The following is a 24,169-nucleotide window of genomic DNA, read 5'->3' as shown; positions in this document are numbered from 1 at the left end:
GGGGTAATTGGAGATCGCAGGGAGAGGCCTTTGTCCTGCAGTGGACATAAAACAGGCTGCTGCTGCTGCTGATATCTGGAAGAAAAGTGCGCATTAGATTCGAGTAAATACGGTATTGGCTGGCAACTGTAGAACCATGTGTGTTTCTGTATTGCGATGCATACAGTTTATGAGATTATGCAAGATGTAGAGAATATTAGGCGTACTCCTTCTGTGAAGATGCTTCAACTACTCGCGACAGCGCAGCCTGTGGCAACACGTGCCTACCTTCACCAAGTTCACATGTCATCAGGAAAAACATGGTGGCACTTCCTCTCCCCTATGCAGAAATCTAAGAATGAAAGTCAAGAGAGATCATGGAGAAGTGGGCAGCTGTTTTATCTGATTGGCGAGGGGGAGCAGTATGGAGGAGCTTCCCTTTGGCCCAACAAGAGACCCACCAGCTGTGGCTTGATGGGGGGTTCCACGCGCCTTGCCAGCACATCCTCCCAGTTGACGTGCCGGAAGAAGGGGTGCGCCTTGATGTCACGTGCATCATTAGGTCCACTGCCCAGTCGCTGGAGTACGTTGCGCCTTAGCAGCTACGTACAAAAGGAAGCAAGCAAAGCATTTTGACTCAGCAACTTCACATGGTTTTACAGCTGTAGTGATGGGAGAAACTCTTCCCAAGCCACAAAAGACAGCTATCCAGGGTAAACATGGGTAAGGCCGGAGATGCAAATTCAAGACGATGAGCAAAACGAGAATGAGGTAAAAGTGGGAGCCAAAGTTTCGACAAGTGGGCTTGTCTTTTTCAAGGTGACACATGCTTTCCTCGGCACAGCATATATAAGGGGGTAAGGCAGCTGGGCGAGGCAATGACCGAGGGTGTGTTAGCAGCGAGGATGTAGACTTGAAAATAAAGGGGTGCTATTTCAACGTTGGTGAGGGAATATGCGATAGCACCGTGTGTCAGCTGACCGTGTGTTTCTTTTCGTGGAAGGGGCCAGGACGAAAGGGGGGGGGGGGGGATTATCTGCTCTGCTGGAGGTCAGTGAGCTATGGTCTCTCTGAAAGAGAGACTAAAAAAAGTGGCAGTAAATGGTGCTTATGGGGAAGGAACAAATAAATAAAATTTACTAAAATGAATTTAGTATATAAAAAAAGAAAGAAAAAAGAGAAAGAGAAAGAATGGGAGGAAAGAAAAAAAAATAAACGCTAGGCTGCCCAATGAAAAATAAGTGCTGTTGCCTATAACTTGAAATTCAGCATAGCGAATAGATTCTAAAGCTCTCTTTGAAACGATTATGACTACGGGCTTCACAGCAGCAAATTCAGGGTGCAATTATCACGCAAGAAAAAAAAAAAAAAAAAAAAACGTCTTGATTGGAAAAGTGGAGGGTGCATTCATCACGTGAGTGCGTTCGTTACGCGAGTAAATACAGTATTCTGTTCTAACGGCTGGTGGTCTCTCAGATTCTGGTGTAGGTTGTTTCTTAGCTAATTCCGTCTGCCTCTCCAATCTTGACGTGACGTCATAAGTTCCTCTTGACTATCGTCGCTAGCACACCCTCGGTCATTGCCTTGCCCACCCACCTTACCCCATCTCCCCTTTAGAAGAACCCTACCTATATATACTGTGCCGAGGAAAGCATATGTCGCCTCGAAAAAGACAAGTTCACTTGTCGAAATGTTGACTCCCGTTTTTACGTTGTTCTCGTTTTGCTCAAAAGAGAGCTATAGAATACATGGCCACTTTAACAGCATAAGTACCAAAGCTACAGAGGGCTGACCACAATCTCACGGCCCAATAGTAACAATAGACCCTTGAGTATGAGCAGCTGCTTTTGCTGCAGAACATTTTCTGTAAGCCTCAAAACTTGTTATACTTTTCTTTTTTTTTACTTGATACGTGATTCAAGATCTATAGATCAGCACTCGCATGCTCCTATTTTAGGTACACTGCTCAGCAATTCAAATGCAATAATAGGCCTGCATGGCAGCCAGCGCTCTTTGCACATTCGCACTTCTATGCATTTTCCACACGTGTGCTTTGACTTTGAATTTCTTGGTTTTCTTTTTTTAATAACCTGGCATGTTTGCTGCTTTCTTTAACTAACAGTTGGGAGCAAGAGAGCGAATCCATTTATGCCTCTCTTCTCTCATCCCTGCACCAAGTCGCAACATACTGCAACCATGCCTTATAACCTGCGACCCACTTTAACTCCTCTCACCTTTCTTAAGAGATCCCTTGCATCAGGTGTCAGGTAAGGAGGCAGATTGAGCCGACAGCGCAGGATCTGAAACAACGGGCACAAAATGTGCAAACATTACCCACCACAAAACATCTTGACTATGCCATCTGGCGATTCTTTTGCACTAAAATAATGACACATGTTTTAAAACTGTGATGCTAACACTGCCACACACTCAGTCAATTTTCTTCAAGTGGCAAATCCCACCACCCTTAATGGGGCCAATACCACAGGTGTTTCACTAGTCTCAGTTTATCATTTTAATGCGACACGTTAAAGGGATACTAAAGGCTAACATTAAGTTGACGTGGACTGTTTAAAGACCACCCCAGAAACTTCGCAACACTTGTTTCGTGCCAAGAAAAGAGTTAGTTTACGAGAAAATTGCATTTGAAGGGTCCGAATACCTTTTTCGAAATATAAATCCGCCGTTACCCAACCAGGGGAGTGGTGACGTTGCATACATTCTCACCACCTTTTGCTGCGGCGCCCGACAGACAGCGGTACCGAGCCAAGACAGATAAAGAAAGAGTGGCGGATTCGCCGCTGCAGCTGCTTTTTGGCCAAGTAGCGTAGACCATTCTGAAGGGGTTTTAGACCGTTTGTGCATCCCGCGACAACAGGTGGAAGTTTAATTCTCTGGTACTTGCAGTTTGTGCGAGTTTCGTGAGCCAGCAAAACCAACGCAGCACTACGCGATAAATACTGAAACGTGAAAGCGCGGGTGGCGCGGAGTCGAGAGAAAACTAAACCGTTCAACCGCCCACGTCGTCGTCAAGGGTAATTTCTCGAGTTCTTTTGTATAAAAATGAAATAGAACTGGTCAAGTAGCATTTTATTTCATCTTATAATACAATACAAGGATGTTTTGTGCAAGCAGTGGTTGAGTACTAGTGACATAATTTAACTGAGAAGTGCTTTCGTCATCGGGCAAGTGCTTGAATTTCCCGGGGGAGTCTCCTAATGATGTCCTGCATTTACCTCAATTTCTCGATTATTAAGGTTCTGTGTTCGCAATAATATTGACACCTTAGAGATTCTGAAGCACTACTCTATCACTTTTGCTTGACCTAATATTTGCCTTTAGTGTTTAAGGGCTCCCTACTGTGGAAAATCCCTTGCCAGTGTCGGCAGTGTTGTCCATGAGCGAAAATTTCCATTCAAATTTAGGTGCAGTTAAACCTCCATATAACGAAGCATTTAACTTTTCATAACCTCTTGTCCATAGAACACAATATATTTAGAACCTCAATATAATGAAGTGTGTCTGTAAGCAATTTCAATAAAATGAAGTTTCACTGGTGCTGTAGAGGAATGCATAGACAATAAATGGAAACTTCCACAGATGCAGATGATGAAATAATTGAATTACCAGCGGCTGTTCGCAAATGCACCTCTTAAATCGTGTGCCGCCACGCGACAAGAGCGACCGCTGAAGTGGAGCCGGGTCATGTTCATGTTCTGTATAAAGTCCAAGTGCGATAAGGTCCTATCGTGCCCCGGGCACTATGTGCTTTAGGTGCAAGTGTGCGAGGGTGAGACAAGAGAGATGGTGGCTTCACTAGTGCTGCCTTCCTGCATGAGCAAATGGAAAGAGGGGGAGGGGAGTGAGCTCGTGCTGACGCGATCAAGCGTGCGCGAGGAGGCTGGCGGGGGCACAGTCACGGGTAGCGTGGGGCACGGCTGAGCGCATACGCAGTCGCGCACCCTGCTTCAGGAGTAATCTGCTGCATGTGCAGAGTGGGTGTGCCGAGATGGTGTGGCACCATGTAAACTGTCTTACCACGCGTTTAGTATTGGAGGTTGCATAATTTAGAGTTCTGGTGACCCGTCAGAGCGAGAGACAGACGAAGCATTCGCTCCACGCTGCCGGCGCTTTTCCCGAGAGCGTCATCTCAGTGCGGGCAACGCTATCAGCCGTGGGGGCAGAGTGCAGGCAAAGGCGTGGCTAGCTTCGCTTAATTGGTACCGCCGAGAAAATAACATACGTGGCATGAAACTGCATCATTCTTTGCAGACTCCTAAATTTATCAAAATTAATTGTTTTTCTCATTAAAATATGATTTTTTCCTATTGCCCAATAGTTCGGAAAATTCTGCGGCCCCTTACAGTGTAAGAAAAATCAGTTGGCCACTACCCATTTGCATGAAAGGTAGAATTTCAATGGAATGGAATTCCGAAATAACGAAGCAAATTGCCAATCTTACCAACTTCGTTATATCAAGGTTTAACTGTAATGCATACACCACGCCATGCTAATGACATGCGGTATATTCAGGTTACGTTGCCACACCATTCTATCCCTAAAATTGCTCATACCTTGCCTTACATTCATGACAAAGTTATTCCTCCGAATTTTAAGAATGACAACCCACAAGCAAATGTCATGAAACAAACACTGACAGCGCATGCCTTTTTTGTTAACTCTTCTCAGACTTAAATAATAAAAGTGGAAAACAGCAGAAACCTGAAAATGGTGTAATTTTATTAGTGCGGCTGTGCACTACCATTTTTACATGATTAAAAAAAATCACATTTTACACGATGTAATTTCGTAAAACATCTTGTAACAAAAAATTACAATATTTACATGATTATTTTTAAAAATTTGAATATCTGAAGTGGGGGGGGGGGGGGGGGTCGACTTACAATCGAAACCAACCAAAACATGACACCGCCAAAAAAAAGCAAGACCAACAAGATATCAGGGGAGCTACAACGTAATTACAATTTTATGTTTGCTCTATGGCCCTACCCGTAGCTTTTCGCTATTCCGCAACGTTTGTTCAGTTTTCGGAAGGGTTTTCCAACATTTTTGAGAGTTTTACAGTGCACACAACACTCACGGGGGAGGGGGGGGTGGGGGGGGGGGTGTCGATAGTTCATAGAAGTGCCGCTGTTCCATTCGCGGTGGCGCTTTCACCTGTGACGGCAAATGAATTTCCTACGGGCCAAAGTCTGGACGCTTTCCGGAGCTGTAGGCCAAGCTTGCGGCATACGTCGCTCAAATACGCGATTGGTCCCTGCCTGTGAAGTGCGCATGGTCATGAAACAAGCCCAGATCTTCGCCTTTTAAGGACCTGCTCCGCCGTGAGTACGAGTGGCTGGCGGCAGAAGACAGCGAACTTACACCAACCGGACCTGTCAAAAGAGCCTCCCTGACGGCTGCGTGTGGCTGGGTGCATTCGGCGTGGGCTGCTGTTCCAGAAGATGTCGTGGTGCGGTCGTTTGCCAAGTGTGGAATTTCGCTGGACAACGACGCGCTGTAGGACCGTAGCAGCGATGACGATGGCAGCACTAGTAAGGACGATGGCCCAAGTGACCATGCCAACTACCAATAAATTTTCGTTATCGAATGCACCCTTGGGTATGCATTTTTTTTTCCTGTCACAAGCGATATGAGGGGGTCGACTTACATTCAAGTCGACTTGGACATAATAGTTCTGCGGAAACCCACAAGGTGGAGAGAAGTAATTAATCAAGGGAAAGATTAGACATCCACCCCTTCGTAGCCATTGCTACAAAGGAAACCCATACGGGTTCCTCGAAAGAAAAGCCTCACAGTTGAAGAAAAATTCCGGACCAGGATGAATTTTTCTTCAACTGTGAGGCTTTTCTTTCGAGGAACCCGTATGGATTTCCTTTGTAGCAATGGCTACAAACGGGTGGATGTCTAATTTTTCCCTTCATTAATTACTTCTCTCCACCTTGCAGGTTTCCGCAGAACTATTACGTCAAACTCTTGCCTTTGCTTCACGTTGTCGACAAATTCGACTTCGCCCTGCCATCTGCTAGCCACCTGGTTAGCTCAGATGGTAGAGCGGCTGCCCTGGAAAGGCGGTGGTCCCAGGTTCGTGTCCCGGACCAGGATGAATTTTTCTTCAACTGTGAGGCTTTTCTTTCGAGGAACCCGTATGCGTTTCCTTTGTAGCAACGGCTACGAACGGGTGGATGTCTGATCTTTCCCTTCATTAATCGAGTTGACTTACAATCGTGTAAATATGGTACCTCCGGGATCGGCTCATGCAAGAGGCCATGTTTTTACCAGGAAGCTCACCTTCGTGCATAGCATTTGCCACCAGCGCTTTCTGGTAAACACTGTGGTTACACAAGTTGCAGTTGCCTGGAAGCGTGAGAAGTGGTCGGGGATCTTTGAATGCTATCGTGTTCCACTCTTAAAGGCAAAGCTTAAGCGTCCTCCAAATTTTTAACTGAGCTTGAATGGTCCAATATGCATACACACATGCAAATGCACGCACATGTGTGCATTGTAATGGACATTCCAACTCAAATTCTGAATCTGAAATCGCTGCCTCTACGCCACTCCCACCGGCAGCGACCACCAACCCTTTGGCACAGCGTGCAAGATGGCAAGAGATGCGAGGCCCCTAGTGTGTAAGCTGCTCAGAGGCAGTCCCAAACTATATGCGCATCATGCTAGACTCTTCCAGCTCCATACTTTCTGGAACCCAATTGCACAACAAGGGCACTTCCGCTGAATGGTACCTGTAAGTTTTCAACTCGCACAATAAAGGCCGCATAAACGAGAGAATGCTGGCAGAAACTACTGTATATACTCATATAAGGCCCGCACTTCTTAAGATGAATTTTTATAGGGTGTGGACCTTACCTGAGGCAGGCTTATCACCAAAGTCTCAAACTTCACTCTGATATGCAGCTTAACACCACCACTGATGCTCTGCTATGAACAATCTAATTCAGTCATCCTCATGGCTTCTGCTGCCCTCATCGTTTGATGAGTTCGCCTTACTGTTGCCTCCTCCCAAAGCTTGTTTTCTGTGAAGTCTATACTTCAAGATTCCAGTCACCTTGAAGTTCTCGATAACAGTTTTGAAACAAAACTACATGCCATGCATTCTATATCCTCCTCCAGTTACTCCACATAAAAAAAATTTAATTCTGAAGTTTTACTTGCTATTCAAGCTCCAAAACTTGGTGTAATGTTGATGCCGTCAAAGAAAGACCTGGCATTTAGGCAAAGCCAAAGCTTAGTGGAATCATGTGTATGTCGCAAGCTAACATACATTGCTTCAACAAGAGGGTACTCACTTTTTCTATTGTCTTTTTCCTGTTCTCCGCTGTGTATGGAGGCTGAAAGAATGAATACAAGCAACACATCACAATCACCTCATTGGACAATCAAACTCTCAAAGGCGACACATACTTGGAAAACGTGGTTGCAGCCTCGGCCCTTATCAACAAAAACTTCATTTTAAACTTTATTCAGTTTTCTTTTAATTAATTTTTTTTTTGACAAATGCACACATGGCTCCTAAGCATCCATGAAGGCAGCCCCTGAAGTGTCCCATCACAGTCCTATCACACGTGAAGGTGACTGCCTCTATGGATAGGTGCACAAGCCCATGTGTACCTTTTACATGCAAGAGTACATGGCTAGGTGCACCGAGGGCTGGCGAGGGGTAGTGTGAAGCTGCGAAAGAAGCTGAGGAGGAAGGCGCCTGGGGGTGGAGAAGAGAGTTGCATGCCGGGGAAAGTATGAAGCAGTGCGCTGAGTACGCGGCAAACCAACACCACCTATAGGAAAGTCTAGGTGGCATTGAGCTAAGTGGAGAAGGAGAAAAGAGGTGAACTTCGCAGAGGAGGAGGGTAGGCAAAGCGTGCCGAGCTAGCCTCCTCTGGCAGTTGCTACGGGCTGTGTGCACGCTATGGAGGCCCCAAGTTTGTCTCGTGATCAAGTTGCCGAGCACCGTGTAAGAAGGACAGAGCAGCAGCGCAAGCCGTGGCAGGCCAACTGCGAGTCGAGCGACCCCAAAGTTGTCGCTAAGCACCAGGCACGGGCTGAACAAGTGCTGCCATAAGAAAGCACGTCAGCAGCGGCAAGCGAAGTGACCTTTGTGCTATCGCTTTAACGCAAACTGAGCAGCGAAAACATAGCATGCACAAAGGTATGAGCCATCTACAGATTGCTTTCAAGGTACGGCACACGCCACTCTGTAAACTACGCAGTTGCTACCGTAGTGCGAACCACCTGCCCTCCTTCCCCTGCTGCCTTCCCGCTTTGCTCCTTTGTGCGCAATTCGGCTCACTTGTTGCACGCTTTCACTAACACATACAGCATACGGCAACCATGTTATTGCCCCTGGACTTCATACAGAACGTTGCGATGACCACAATGGCTGAAATGTGCCTGGAGTGTCCATATCAGCAATTATATATGAACGGCAAGCATACGCTTGCGCGTAACCCGCGCTCACGAAGTGAAATGTCACCAACTTTCGTGCTGTTTGTTTTCGTATGGGCAGTAGTGAAGGTAATTGCTTATACGGCTTTTGCTTGTTTGACTGCCTGTAGACATTTGTTCAGTTTGTGTGCACTTAGGCTGCACTTGAAGGGCCCCTCACGACGTCTGGCCATCTTTAGCTGACAAGTGCAGTGCATACAATGTGCGCTAACGATCGTGTCGACTAAGTATTACGTCCCTATGCACCACACACCCAGCCAGAGAGCTGAAATCAATCACACTTGTGTGCCTACATACATGGCAGTGCTGCGACATTACATACAGTAACACGTGACTTCGACAATTTTTCAAGGCAACAGCAGTTATCTGTTTAATCTGCTGCTTCAATAGACGAATTAAAGTTCAGAGAAATAATAAAGCATACAAATTGAATGTCTGTGTCTTTTTGTTTTACTTCGTACTGTAGTAAGGGATGTACTTCCATGTCGTCTGCTTGTTCCCACGTCGTGCAGTTGCACGCGCAGAGAGCTAAGCTGTGTCATTTTCTACCGTGTTCCAGCGCCGTGATCATACTCTTTCGTCCTCTTGTGTCTGCATCAGTGCTCACGATTGTGACACTTTGGTGTTTTTGTGCAGAGCGCCCAATATCATTCACTGCGTGAAACAAGACAAACTTTACAGCTTGTACATGAGACTGTGACCAGAAGTGCACCACTCAGCAAAAATGAGAGAGAGAGAGAGAGAGAGAGAGAGAGAGAGAGAGAGAGAGAGAGAGAGAGAGAGAGAGAGAGAGAGAGAGAGAGAGAGAGAGAGAGGCTGTGACGCTATTTGTCACGCGATCCTCCGGCTTCAGTATGGGAGAATGCAGGGAAGGACTTTCGCTTGCGGAGGCTAGGCGGGGCCAGTGGAGAGTGTTTATGTTGGCGGTGCCACTTGCCTCCTGAAATCATGGGTTTGCAGCACTTTAAATATTGTCATCTCTGCTATTAATTAACTAATTTGAAAAATTCTTGCAGTAGAACACTCCTTAGAGGGCACCTAACAACTTCCAGTGTATAACCACAATTTGCTACGAGGCCTGGTGAGGGGCTCCTTAAAGAACCCACACCCAATTTTAATGAAAAAGGTGCACCCCTAATATGAACATAAGGGATGTGTGCCTATTTCCACAGCATACACGTGGGGTAGCTAGCTTAGACATCTGCCAAGTTTCTTGTGCCTGGCTAGTTTTAGAACCCATACCGGGAAAACGACAGCACACAGAATCAGTCTTGTGGCTAACACGTGAGTATGCTGCCACTGCCATCATGCTGCACTACAAATGGACCACAGGCTGGAAAGCGCACACTGCCTGTAAGCAACAATAAACACTTGCACGCACAAGCAAGAACACAACAAACTCACTCACCGCTCCTGTGAGCATGTCGTACATGAGAGCACCTAGACTCCACCAGTCGACTGCCTTGGCATGACCCGTCCTTGTAAGGATTTCCGGAGCCCTGAGTTGTACATTCAACATGAGGTGAGAAGACGCTTGCTGATGTGCAAAGAGAGTTACAGCACAAGCAGGATATTTCTCTGCATACTTCAAGAGCCTACTACACCAAGGTGGCCTCAATGGCAATTGCAGTGGGCACAATTCTGTGTCGGAGCTTAAAGCAGTGTAGCCAGCCATTTCCCGAATTAAAATCAGCCAAGTTCAGAAGAACAGCTATGTCCCATGTCTTGGAAAGCATGAGCCGTCCAGTGACGGGGGCATTTCGTGAGCAAGCATCGGCAGACAATTTAGGGAGGGCTCCTTCAACATTGCTTTTTTAACCAGTTTCCTCTCGAAGAGTCAGAGTTCATCAGCCCACTCAACAAACTGCAGCAAAAGTGCAGACCTTCAGCTCAGCGAGAAAAACATAAATCCGATGCACCTTCCCTGCCAACTGTCTCGTGCCCGAGCACTGCATGCCCCGCTGATGTGGCGCAGTCTCTGGCACTTGAGAGGTACCTTTTAGTTTGCGCCTGGACCTGCACCTATAAGGAGCACACTAAACAGTGGGCATGCAAGGCGAGCGGCCCCATCTCAGCAGACGGAGAGCTACTTCCACAGTCACTCTAAAAGAACTCGCAGCTGCGACATGTTTGTTACATTTAATACGCACTGCCTTAGACAGCGTGAAAACAATCAGTCATGATATCTTTGTTTTTAATAACTAAGCATTTGTTATAACCGAAAATAACCAAGCATGACTGCGCTAGTTATAGGTGGGCCCGACTGTACCAGCCGAACACGGAGATGGAAGACCCTCACATGTATTCTATCGTCCCGCAAAACGTGTGCGTCATGGCACCGTCCTGGATTGACTCCTTGCAAAGTCCAAAGTCTGTCAGCTTCACGTGGCCTGCAAGAAACAATAAGGGAATGTGTCTTGCTTTGCGAAGCTGCATAAACGACATTGAAAGGTTTACAGTTCAAAGCTCTGAAGAGAAATTGGAGACCGAAACAACCTTGCTACTTGGGACATTAGCGTGCATGGTAATTTCAGCATAAATGTAAACTCAATAAAAGTTTATTAAGTGACAAGAGTAGCATATTTACATCATTGTAAATCAACCAATTTTTCTCTAATCTGAAAATCTGAAGTGGGGTTGGGGGGGGGGGGGGAGGGGCCGGATTACGATCAAAACTAAAGCACAGCACTACCAATAAAGGTGAGATAAACGAAATATCAGAGACACTACACCATGGTTACAATTTTATGTTTCCTTTACAGCTCTACCCGTAGCATTTGTCCATCCGCATGCTTGTTAGGAAGGATATTTTTATTTTTAATGGGAGTGATGATAGCTGAAGGAAGGACCACTGTTCCAATCGCCGTGGCACCGACACTCGAAACGGTGGCGCTTCCGGGGAGTATCGACAGTTTATGGAAGAGCCGACACCGCTCTTGCATTTCTCTTTGGCTCTTTGTGCGACTTGACTGCCATCCACGTTTTACTGTCGTGCTTGATCAACTGTCCCGAATGCTCCGAATCCAATAAACATTCGGCGTTTGTTCATGGCAATGTTCAAGAGGGCTGCAACTTTTTATGCTGAAAGAGCAAACAACTGCGTGGCAGGCTACAAGTTCCATGTTTCGGAACAGGTCGTGCAGGAGTGGTAGATGCAGGGAGGCAAAATTTTCGGCTGCGACGGCAAGCGAAGGGGTTTCCGCAGGCCGAAGTCTGGACACTTTCCCGAGCTGGAGGTCAAGCTTGAGGTGTATGTCACGGAAATATGCGATTGGTCCCTGCCAGTGATGTGCGAAATGGTCATGCAACAAACCCGGGTCTTCATTTCAGAAGTGGGGATACCCAGGAAAAACTTTGAAGGCAGCAGGACTTGTGCGTCAGCTTATGAAGAGGGCTGGTTTCTCCCTGCGTGGGCGTATCAGCTAGTGCGTACCAGCGTGTGCCAGAAGCTGCCTGCCACATGGGAGGAAAAAGTCCTCGCATTCCATAGGCACTATTTCAAGCTTTGCAACTCACGGCAATACTTGCCTAGCCAGATTGGCAATGCCAATCGAACTTTCGTGTATTTCAACATGAGAAGCAGCAGGACAGTGAGTGTGAAGGGAGCTCGTAAGGTGAAGCTTATCACAAGCCAAAATGAAATGCTTTAATTTACTGTCATGTTTAGCGGATGGTATGAAACTCGGCCCATATATTGTTTTCAAGCAAAATACGAGCCATTCGAAGCCTTACCCAAAGGTGTAGTTATGCAAGTCAACGGGAAGGGCTACATGACGGATGACATAGTGGTAGAATGGTACTGCCTTGTGTGGCTTCCAAGGCTGGGGGCAACCCTTAAAGATCACATTCCCAACATTCGCCTGTTGGACTCCTTTTTTGAAAAAGTTTTAAGTTTATTTTCTCCAATGTTAGCACAAATTGTGTGCAAACACCGTACGGCGCCTTAACCACAGGCTAGTAGTGGGGCCATTTACAAATGTACAATTGGTAGTAAGCTTGTCTGTGACACATTAATGCACAGTATAAATATAAGGAAGACATAGAGCATATAGAAAAACAGTATAGAATAAAAGGAACACTTGGTTAGTACTAAAAAAAAAATCTCGTTTGCAACTCAGCCTAAAAAACATATTTGTAAGCAAGTACATATTATTGGTCATGTTCATAGGATGAACATACCGTATTTACTCGCATAATGATCACACTTGCATAATGATCGCACCGCTGAATTTTGTCAAAATTCGATTTTTTTCTTTCCCATGTAATGATCACACCCTGAACTTGTTGCAACGATATGTCGTGTTCCAAGTCTGGCTAATGATGATCGTGCTTAACATCTGTCAAATGCTACGCGAATGACTCTTGAAGACATACCAAGTGGTCTGCACGCACCCAGCATACTAAGCAGATGCCCCATTTCATCCCTTTCATTCCTTTCCGCACTTCCATGAGAAAAAAATAAATAAATAAATAAACTACAAACTTGCCTCGGCTTTATTATTTGTAGGCTTCATAATGGTTTTTGGTCAACAAGAACAACATAAAGGGCGCCTTTCGATTCTTCTCGTCTGCACTCGTGGGCACGCAACAATTCGTGAACGGCAACGATAGCGGCCAAGTTTACACTGATACGTTAGAAGTGTACCCTATTTATACGTCGATGCTTGTAACGCAGCTAAGATATTCGCCCACCCTTAGCGGAAACGTGCCATATTAGGATAGCAGTGAAGACAAATGCCGCAGTTTCCGCAGCATGCCCGCCATGTGCTTCTATGTCACTGGCAGCTAAGCGGGCCCATCTCTGTTTCTGTCCCCTCAGAGTGGACATGGCTACATTATAATTATTGTCGCAAGCTTGCCGATATTAACGATATTATTCATTACTGATATGGAAGAAACTGTTTCAATGCGCATAATGTACTCATGAGAAGAAAAATAATCACGTTCGGTGCGTTCTGCTTGCTCCGCTGGCCGCCATTTTTGCTTTTGTGTCCTGCACTGACAGCGGCAGCCGCCTGCTTGTTGACCCGTTGTCATCCCGCAGTAAATGCAGGATGAAAAAAGAAAACATTTTTTTTCGTGAGATATTTAACCCACCTAATGATCGTGCCCCTGAATTTGCTTCAATTTTTTCGACAAAAACGTGCGATCATTATGCGAGTAAATACAGTATTCAGACAGGTTCCGCGGACATTTGCTGAAGATAGTATATTTTTAACCAATGTGATACATTTTTGTTTTGTTTAGCTTCAAATGGTGAGTTATTCTACATTTTTATGCCAATAAATTCCACTAATCTTTGGACATGTACATTTCTTGTCGGTGGCATATTGAAGTTGCAAAAGGTTTTATTTCATGTTGGGCGAGCTGGCATACATAATATTGATACATGAAATGGATGATTGTCTGTTATAATGCTATTAACGCATTTGACTATATTTATTTCGCACAAAGAATCGAAGGGCAGTATTTGTAATTTGACAAAGATTGGTTTACTTGTTTCATTTCGCTGAGAGAAAGTAAGGGTGCGGACGGCTCGTTTTTGAAGGCATCGAATAGGTTTGAGGTACGTTGTGAAAGTCCATGCCCATGATTCAATACAGTACATTAAATGAGATTGAATAAATGAAAAATACAAAATGCGGAGAACGTTTGTTTGAAAATGTTCCCGATCCCTGAGAAGAGCATAACAGCCAGATGCTAGCTTGGAGCAAAGAGCTATGTGGCATTGCCAGTTTAGATTTTTGTCGAGAATAACACCGAGATACGGATATGAGTCGGTGCGTTTGAGTGGACATCGATTTATAGACAATGAGATAGAATCACTACTGACGGTTTTGGAACTTGAATGAAAAACAGTATATTTCGTTTTGGTATTGTCAATTTATTCGCAAGAAACCATTTATAAATCTTAGAAAGCTCTATTTGCGTTTTTTCTTCTATTTTATTGATGTTGTTAGCTGTGGTTATCAAAGCAGTGTCATTGGCGTATCATGTATGTGAATACATTAGCGGACATTAAAATCTGAGGCAAGTCATTGATATAAATTGTAAAAAACAAGGAACCAAGCACAGATCCCTGTGGCACTCCTGTTCTCAGATGCTGAGGGGATGAGGTCCCCTTGTTTATATCACCGATTTGGTTTCGATTGTGAAAATAAAACTACGAGACAATGCAAGTAGTACATCGTTGTGAAAGCCATAAGTGCTTAGCTTATTAAGTAAAACATTATGATCAACGGTGTCAAAGGCTTTCTTTAAATAGAGAAAAATAACTGCTACTAGTTGGTTATTATGAAGAGCGCTGTTTACTGCCTGTGTTAATGAAAGTACTGCGGTAGATGTAGAGTAATTAGGTAGAAAACCATGTTGTGGGCTGAATACGTTATACTTAAAAAAAAAAAGAATGAATATGTTTAGCAAGAAGTTTTCGAAGATGGTATTGATAACACTTAGAACAGATATGGGGCGACATAAAGATGGGTCAGATTTGTCTCCCTCTGTGAAGATCGGGGAGATCTCAGCAGTCTTTAACGTCGACGGATAGATTTCCGTCTGCAATGAGCGATTGAATAAGCGGATAGTATTGAACCCAATATATCAATTTTTCTTTGATTAATCTCACAGTTACGCCATCAGGTCCTGAGGCTTTCCCAGTGTTTAGATTGTTTACAGCATTAAGTATTTCCTCCAGATCAATGTCGTGCATAGCAAAAGAATTAACTATAGGGGTGATAGAATAAGTGGGCAAGTTATGATCGGGAAGCGTTTCTGCAAGACTAGGGCCCATGTTTGTGAAATACACACTAAATTTCTCACCAATACTTTCTGTTCCATTATCAGGAAGGATGCTCTGGTTGCTATACTGGGAGATAACTTCGTTAACAATCTGCCATATCCTCTTGGAGTTACCTGCAGCTTGTTTAATCAGCCCTGAGTAATAGCCTTTTTTTTCGCTTCCGCAGCGCCGATACTTTATATTGCAGGCTTTTTTATACTCACTTAAATAGTAAATATTGCTCTTGTTGTGTGTCCACTTATCGTACCAGTTGTCTTTGGCCTTAAGGAGGTCTAATATATGATTTGTCATCCATGGGCAGGCAGGTTTATCATAGGAATGCTTCAGAAATTCATGCTGGCTATTCTTTAAAACGTCTTAATATCTGAATTAAGTTCGTGAATTCAGTATTGACATCATTATGATAAATGATGTCTGTTTTGCATGGCAAAAGAAGGTTCCGAGCATAAGTGTAATCAATTTTCATGAATGTCTTCCTACTATTAGATTTTTCTGTAACACGGATTCCTACTCTAACAAATATTGGCAAATGGTACGAGATAGGTTGTTGAAGGACGTAGGTATCTACATTCGTTGATATGTCTGTCAAGACATAATCAATTAGGGTTGCCGATGAAGAAGTTACACGCGTTGGTGTAGTGATTACATTACGGAAATTATAAGACTGCAGGATGTTTGTATAATCAGTGTGGTTTGTATTAATACTGTCAATATTTATGTCACCAAGGATTGCTACAGCAATGCAGTTTTTTACCAGTAATATGAACATCTCCTATAGCTTATCTAAAAAATCAGGTTTGCTTGAGCTCGGTGGTCTGTAAACCACTCCTACTACAACTGAGCTTTCCAATTGAATAAACAGTGTTTCAATGTGTGGCAGGCTGCACGCGAGAGATGGCGTGACAGAAAATCTTAGTCCACACCGTACAAACAAAGCAACACCACCTCCCCGAGACGCTGAGCCATGCATTTCTGGTACTGTTTTGTATCCAGGAATGCACACATTTTTGTTCTTTTTTAACCAAGTTTCTGTAGTAGCAATAATATTGTTCGTCTGTTCCTGTTGAGCAATAAGCGACAGAAGTTCAGGTTTTTATTTATACAGTGTACGTTGCTGTAAAATAGAGTAAAATCACGCGCAATTTTCAATGTACTATCGCTAGCCGTGATGACATACGTCATACGTCAGTCATTGCCATTGTGACTGTCATCACACAAAGGCAATAGAACATGTTTTTATGTAGTTAAAATGGATGAAAATGCCCTAGTGTATGGGGCAACGACAATGCAGTGCTTCTGCTATGAAAGCTCTCTCGAAAGAAAAGGCATTTCACGTGCTAAAGACAGTGGCGACAGGTGTGCACCACATATTTTTCACGTTCTGGAAACTTCCATACCTTGCTGGACAATGTGGTGAAGTAAGAGCCGTGATCAATGACCAGCTTCTCTATCACTCACCCTGTGCATCAAGGAGGACATTTTCTGGTTTGAGGTCCCTATAGATGATGCCCTCACGATGAAGGTGCTCCAATGCAAGCACTATCTCAGACAGGTAGAAGCTGAAAAAACAAAACAAAAAAAACCACGGACTTATAAACAATAAAGATGGAGAGGGCACCTGCACATATTACATGAGCACTTGGGCATCAACACTTCCTGCTCCTTTTGAATGCACCACCAGCCTAATTGCGCACTCGTGGACTGTAGCAATGAAACAGCAGAGCTTCTGCACTTGTGTTTCCACGCCAAGGAGGCAGAGTTGCTGGCTTCTTGGAGCAGATACTAAATCAGCACAGCTTGCCAATTGTGACGGCTCCAAATATGCCATAATGGGAAAGAGTAAAGGCAAGAAATAACATGTTAAATTTAAAATATAACACTGAGTGGTCTATTCCATGTGTCATATTAACCTGTTTGCTGCTGCCGGCTGTGTGCCCGTGCGAGCCTTCTGCACCACGTTTCTTTACCGAAAGTAGTAGTATGCTAAACGCTCATTTTATTTTGCCGCCACGAGCGCCCATGCCAAATATTTGGTGGGAAAATTATGAAACATACATTCCTTTACCTTTGAATATCATTCAGATTTTACTCGGGGCAATTTTTGAAGTAGCAGGCATTTCATTGTGTAAAAAAGTTTAAAGCACTCCAACATAGGTTGTCGTCCTTTGGTGAATTGAAGTGATACCTACTACCAAATTCATTTTCTTCAAAAGAAGGCTCAGAGAAAGTGCTGTCATCACAAGGCTTATTATCGCTGTCACTGTCGTAGAGAATATCTAATATCTGGCGCTCGCAGAATACGCAGCATCCACTGAATGCTGCCATTCTTCTGGCACTCAAGACAATAAAAAGATAACCAGAAACATACAAAAGTGTATTAAAGCAACACAGGTAACTATGGCTATCTATCAGTAACATATCCAAAAATGCCCATATAAATCAACAAGTGTTGCCATGCATCAATAGCTTAGAGAAGTATAAAATACTGCTGCCCAGCGATTTGCCGGTTTCGGCAATACAGTCGAATGCTTTTACTCTGTAACGAAATGCTAGGGGCCTTCGACTTGAGGTCACTTCGTTGTGCGGATTGCGCACTGCGCCACTCACAATAGAACGGGGCAGAATTATTCCTTCGTTATACAGGTCATTTCGTTGTAGAGGTGTTAGGCAGTATTGCCCCTGCAGGTGTGCCCGACAATTTGCCGCCTTTGGCAGCAAATCGGTTGATATAAGTGCTGTGATAAAGAAGATGTTTGTTTCCTGTTCCACGGCTTAAACGCGAATGAAGCTGTGAGACTAATAATTTTGAGCAGCACTATCAGGGTATGTGCTTTGCCTCCGTAGCTTTTCCTTCATTGCCACAGAAACTTGTGATTATAGCGTGCTGGTTCACATACCAGGCATTTCTTGCAAAACACAAGCTGCCGAGGCACAGCGACAAGCAATGAGCACTTAGGCGCGGCACTGTGCAAACAAGTTTGGAGTTACCATTGTCACCAAACACAGTATGCAACAAAACTAGCCACAAAACGCAGCTCGTGTATAGCAATTCCAAGACTGTTTACACAGTAGGTCTTAAATTTCTGAGTAGTGAACAATGGCTACGAAAGCTTACACGCATGCATGTAGTGAAAGCCACCACTGAACAGACAAACAAATAACCTCAACAGTATCTCACAGCAATTTTAGTATGGTCGACTTCCATTAGTTCGACCCTGACAGGACCAATAAAATCGGTTGAATTATTCGGCGCATTGAATTAAGCACGAAGCGGTAAAAACATAGAAAAACACCGCTGATTCATTCGGCAGTATTTGCCAGATTCTAACACGTCCCTGAATTGAAGGCACCACCACTTTTTAAAACAAAGTAGAAATGGAACCCACACCTAATTTTTTGTAGCCAGAAAAACATCGCATGCCCCCGATAATAAGAAAAGGACGACAGCAGTGAACTTTAATTTCACAGAATGTAAATTTATTTAAGTAATGTGCATCATCATCGCTCTTAAGACAGCACTTTACTGTTGTCTATGTAAAACACGTTCTCCATATAATGAATAGCATGTTTGACATATTGCATTTATCAAATGACTCTGCCAGAAGTGCAGACGTGATGATGATTATGTAAGAACTCATTTTGTTGCCATCAATGGTCACCATCTTGTGATGGCAATAATGAGGACACTGAATAGAAGCTGTCACGAATGCAGTTTGGTTTGTATCGAACTGCATCACTCAAGCAATTTTCGAACGAATTAACCGGAGGAAAATTAATAGAAGTCTACTGTATTAACACCGTGGGAGACATCAGCATTAACACTTGAATCCTGAAGAGGTTCAGAGCTAAGCACGATTTCAGCACACTATGTAATGTAAGAAAATACGGGGGCTTTCTTCCTTTAATGAGTCGACTGCCTAAATGGTTTGAAATGAAAATTTGCCATACAGTTCAGCAATAGACTGTCGTAGGCACTGCAATGTCCATTACTCCTGAATAGAACTGGAGAGCGTGATGATGATTATTATGAGTGAATTCCCATTTGAAACGGGGCATTGGCATGTGCCAGTACACTTAAGCATAAACGAGAAGAAAGGGGGTTAACCAAGGGGCCCGATTTTTATTAGTCATATCACAAGAAGCAAACAAACAAGGACAACATACAGGAAATTACTTGTGCTCAATAAATGAAATAAAGAAACAATAAATTAATGGTAACAAAAGGTGGATGAAAAAACAACTTGCTGCAGGTGGGGAACGATCCCACAAACTTCGCATTTCGCTTGCGATGCTCTACCAATTGAGCTACCGCGGCGTCATTTCCCCATCCACTTTCTTGGGTATTCATGTGTCCTAGTAGAACCCTGGGAGTGTTAGCCAGTTGTGGGATCATTCCCCACCTGCAGCAAGTTGTTCCTTCATCCACTTTCATTTCGATTAATTTATTGTTGATTTTATTTATTAAGCACAAGTAATTTCCCCTATGTTGTCCTTGGTGTCGGTGCGCTTCTTGTGATATGAGTAATAAAAATCGGGTCCCTTGGTTAAACCCATTTCTTCTCGTTTATTACATAGCGAGGTTCTGGAATCCGGCAACACTGATGCCTTCAGGTAACGTGTGGGTTTATTGACCGGTTGCCTTCATCCAAAAAGATCACATTCTTCTGCCGCCTGCGGCAGAAAGGATGTTCTACATCCGCCGCCAAGGTCTGTGGGTGGTGGCGCTGGCTAACGCTCCCAGGATCCTACTAGGAAACATGAACACCCAAGAAAGTGGATGGGGAAACAGCGCCGCGGTAGCTCAATTGGTAGAGCATCGCATGCGAAATGCGAAGGTTGTAGGATCGTTCGCCACCTGCGGCAAATTGTTTTTTCATCCACTTTCGTTTCTATTACTTTATCGTTTCTTTTTTTATTTCATTTATTAAGCACAAGTAATTTCCCCTATGTTGTCCTTGGTGTCAGTGTCTGTTTGCTTCTTGTCATACACTCAAGCATGCTATTTAAAGCTCATATGCAGCATTTAATGTCACTGCACACATTTTAACTTTTATTTTTTTTCTCTTTGCTGTGTATATAAAGCATATGACTACAGAATCTTACGACAACGTACCAATTTTTACTCGACATCCCTCTGGTTCTTCTCTGCCAATCATCCTGCTGTCTCTTGCACACGTCCACCGTGTCAAGGCTTACCCTGCCCTTACAGTCTATAAACCCCAAGGCTTCATGTAGACAGACCACGTGTTTATCTACTGCTGGATGCAATTGCCCGCACGGTATTTTTGCAGGCTACACACAGGCCATCTTGTGCAAGCCTCCTCATATAATGTCACATTCTTAGACAGCCTGCCCTGTCTGAGGGGTGAATGTTGCAATGTCAGCTGGTTGAGAGGAAATGAAACACTTCTGTGGTGGTACAGACAACCTGCTTAAAGAATGGTGACAAATTATTGCCTATGCAAACTGTAAATTGGCACAGAAGTGAGATCTTACAACCCATGACCCCATGAAAATGCAACAAAGAATGTGAATTCAGCATGAAGAGAACGTCAAGCATCGCTGTACTGCCTTGCTCCCTATGCAAGACGCACCCTGCTAAGCTCATATGACGGTGTGTACAGTGCCATCCACTGCTATGTAGAGCACGCGAACAGCTGGCTTTACTCTGGGGGGCAACGCCTGGCAGCGGTTGCTGTGTTCGGCCGAGATAGCATGCCTAGGAGCATGCGTGGCCTAATAAACATACAAAATTCAGTCTGATGTATTTAACCAGAAGTGATGTTCATATGCGTATCTGTTATCTAGAACACGTTTCTAGCAAAAGGACCGGCCCGCATTCAGCCCATATGTTTCATTCTATGGCCTTTGCCGCATCGCAAACATCCTCAGACCGAGCATAGACTAGGCTAAACAAAGGCACTTGTCAACGCTGCCACTTGTCAAAGGCAGGTCTGCATGTTTATGAGGCCGCGCATGCTCCTAAGTGCCAGCAACTGGACCCAGCAACTGCCTCCAGATGTCGCCCTGCAGAGCAAAGCCGGCCACCTGCGCGCTCTACACAGCAGTGGACTGCACTGAACACTTTTGAAGTGCTATTTATTACAAATGCAAGACATTTGCAAATAGTTTGCTAAAACAGTGGGGCCACTGACAAACTGAGATTTGTCGCAATCTTTGGAGTGGCAAAACCTTAAATTTGGAGAAGTTTGGAGCTAATAAATGCCAACTGCTGGACATGTCCTAGGCTACTTAAAACACTTAAAATTGACTAGCGTTATTCCAGAAAGTATTTGCTTGCTGTAAAACAATGCTGCTCTGCCTTTAAATGCAAGCAATTTGGCAGAGACACTTAAGACAGCTTACATGTGGGAATGCAAATGCAATATACTGTTTGTAAATCTCGGAGCACCACGAACACGCTCATGTCATACACTCATGATGCGGCACCACCTCCTCCCCAATGATGCACGCACTAGGCACAGCTGGGGGGTATTCCGTAAGAGTCCACCTAGTAGACTGTCCGTTTCAGCCACTGCTGACTGGATGCAGCTGCACGAGCGAGGAGACGAGCGGCCCTAGCCAATCAGCATCGGCCGAAATGGACAATCCACTAGGTTGACCCTTACAGAATACACCCCCCCCCTCCCTGTAGTCAGCCAGAACCGTGGAGCTGCCATGGCATCAGGGAAGCGTGCGCGCCTCGCACCCCGGAGGCCTTGGGTTGCATTTCCACCCAGACTGAAATTTACCAAGTTTTCTTTTCAAGGCCATTAATTTACTTTGCTTACACGAACCTCTACGAGAGTTTTGACATCAATCCAAGCATTCTTCTATATTTTTTTACTCTTTGCACAGTCAGCCTATTTTAGTACCATCTTTTGGTAATGCTGACGACGATGGATTTTTGCGTAATGGGGCATCTAATGCTTTCACATTAAAAAGGGAAGCCTAAATTTGTGTATCCCTTTAATTTAAATCAAGACAACAAGCCTGTTCCCACAGCATGCTGTAATTAGTTCAATTGAGTTCAAATTGAGTTCAAGTAATTCAAATTGAGTGAGCTGCTGAGATGTTGCCTTTTTACATCGTATGAAATTACATCGTATGAATAACCATGTTATCAGCAAAGCTGCAGCACCAGTCAGAAACGCCTGGCCAGACTCAATGTCATCAATGCTCTTCTGAGGCAGGCGAGCCTTGACGAGCCTCTCATAACACTTGCGCATTGCTTTAGACTATACCAGGCCCTTTTCAATGGTCTGCTTTTCCTGTTCAGCAACTGGCCGAATTACAACTGGTGCCGACAAATTTTTGGACACCAGCAATTCAAGCAAGTTCGATCCTTTGGACTACTTCGAGGCACCATCACTGACCCATAAGATTAATGTATAAGTACGACGCAAATTTCCGTCACCTCAAGGTACAGCATTCTATAATCCGGACTCCCCCTGCACGACTGGTGATAATTGGCAGCACACTTGTTGAGCCATAATGGGACACTAAACCCCATATTCAGAAATGCATGTTAACTTGAAGCCCTTGCTTGACTTGGGGGTATTCTATAAGTGTCCACCTAGTGCACTTGTACATTTTTGTCTGCTTACAAAGTTCTGATCGATTGGCTCGGCTTGGGTACAAGTCAGAATTAGACAGGCGCTCCCAGCGAATCAACATTTCTGCAGCAGACAAAATGGACATGTCCACTAGTTGAAAATTACAGAATAACCCCTCTATCCACCGTCCGCGGCTCATCAAAATGGCGTGAACATGGCCAGGACACTCACTGCATTTACTTCGGCGCATTCCCGATAGATGCCATCGAAGTACATGTAACTACACATTTATGAATATGGGGGCAAAACAAGCAAACGCGGCCCTTTAACTGCCTCGATGTTGTGCGGTTTAATAATTTAGCGATAATCTGGCACTGACCACACCACTGTCGGCCATAACGAGCGCCGCACAAAAACAGTTGCGGATGTCACCTTTACAGCTTCGCTATATATGCTAGTTTATATGAGCACGTATTGGTGATGAAGATGACTTCGCAGGCATGAAAGGTATAATGTAATTTATTTAAGAAAATAAACAAAGAGATTAGCGAAATTTCTTATTTCACGAACGTTAACAAATGGCGAAATACTGCTGCTTCCTCAATCCCTATAGGAAGGCCCAGCGTCACCGTCTGCGCCGCGATTTCATTTGCCGAGACGAGGGACACTACATTTTTATGTGCCACGGGGTGCCCGTATCCAGTTGGCTGCGAATCCTGACGAACTGTTCGCGCACCAGACTGTGTCCCGGAGCGCATCGTCGTCGTTCGAACCAGCTGAGGCCACAGCCTGCTCAAGCTTCTCGCATACGGCACCAAAGCTTTAAAGCAGGCAGCGAGCATCCGAGTTGCGAAGAAAAACTCCCAGTCTGCCGCTGCATGCAGCGTAATGGCTCCGCATGTCCTTGTGAGCAACGGTGTCACCGCACTTGGAGCACGTCGCCAGGTACAGGGTGCAGCTCTCCCGCAGGTGTTGGTCCAAGTCTCTCATAGGTCCAACAAAGTCGCAGCCACCAGCCGCATTAACGCAACGTACTTGCTTGTGGCCAGGGTGCCTAGCTTCCAGCTTAAGCTCAACAGAGCCCGTGCGCTGTTAACAAGCAACTAATTCTGTATGACCCATAGGAATAACAATACGAAGCATACTTGCTTTCGCAGAGTCCACATATGGTGTACTGACAGTCAAGCCTAAACATTCCTAAAGACACCGAGCCACACCAACTGCAAACCTGCCTATGCTCGAGCTTGTCCATAAACTCCACTGTCTTCATTTCCACGTGTCTCCCGGGCAACCCACATACTCGAGTTGGCAGGGGTGATAACTCCCCGAATGCACCCCGTGAAAGGCACCTCTGCCG

General features: G+C 44.6%; 1 protein-coding gene across 3 annotated transcripts in view; it reads right to left on the bottom strand.

Moving 5' to 3' along the window:
• Window positions 1-24,169, bottom strand: part of LOC126524406 (ribosomal protein S6 kinase beta-1-like) — a 124,631-nt gene that overhangs the window by 53,706 nt on the left and 46,756 nt on the right. For all 3 annotated transcript variants that reach the window (XM_050172730.2, XM_055067292.1, XM_055067293.2), the window contains exons 7-12: window positions 16,715-16,815; window positions 10,757-10,847; window positions 9,866-9,956; window positions 7,305-7,346; window positions 2,214-2,279; window positions 441-581 (exon numbers count right to left, since the gene is read on the bottom strand). In XM_050172730.2, the coding sequence (XP_050028687.1) occupies window positions 441-581; window positions 2,214-2,279; window positions 7,305-7,346; window positions 9,866-9,956; window positions 10,757-10,847; window positions 16,715-16,815 (532 nt within the window). The remainder of the gene's footprint in view (window positions 1-440; window positions 582-2,213; window positions 2,280-7,304; window positions 7,347-9,865; window positions 9,957-10,756; window positions 10,848-16,714; window positions 16,816-24,169) is intronic.

This window comes from Dermacentor andersoni, chromosome 3, assembly GCF_023375885.2.
Source record: "Dermacentor andersoni chromosome 3, qqDerAnde1_hic_scaffold, whole genome shotgun sequence".
Classification (NCBI taxonomy): Eukaryota; Metazoa; Arthropoda; class Arachnida; order Ixodida; family Ixodidae; genus Dermacentor; species Dermacentor andersoni.
Note: the sequence above shows the minus strand (reverse complement) of the source record. Positions and strands in the feature narration are given on the sequence as shown.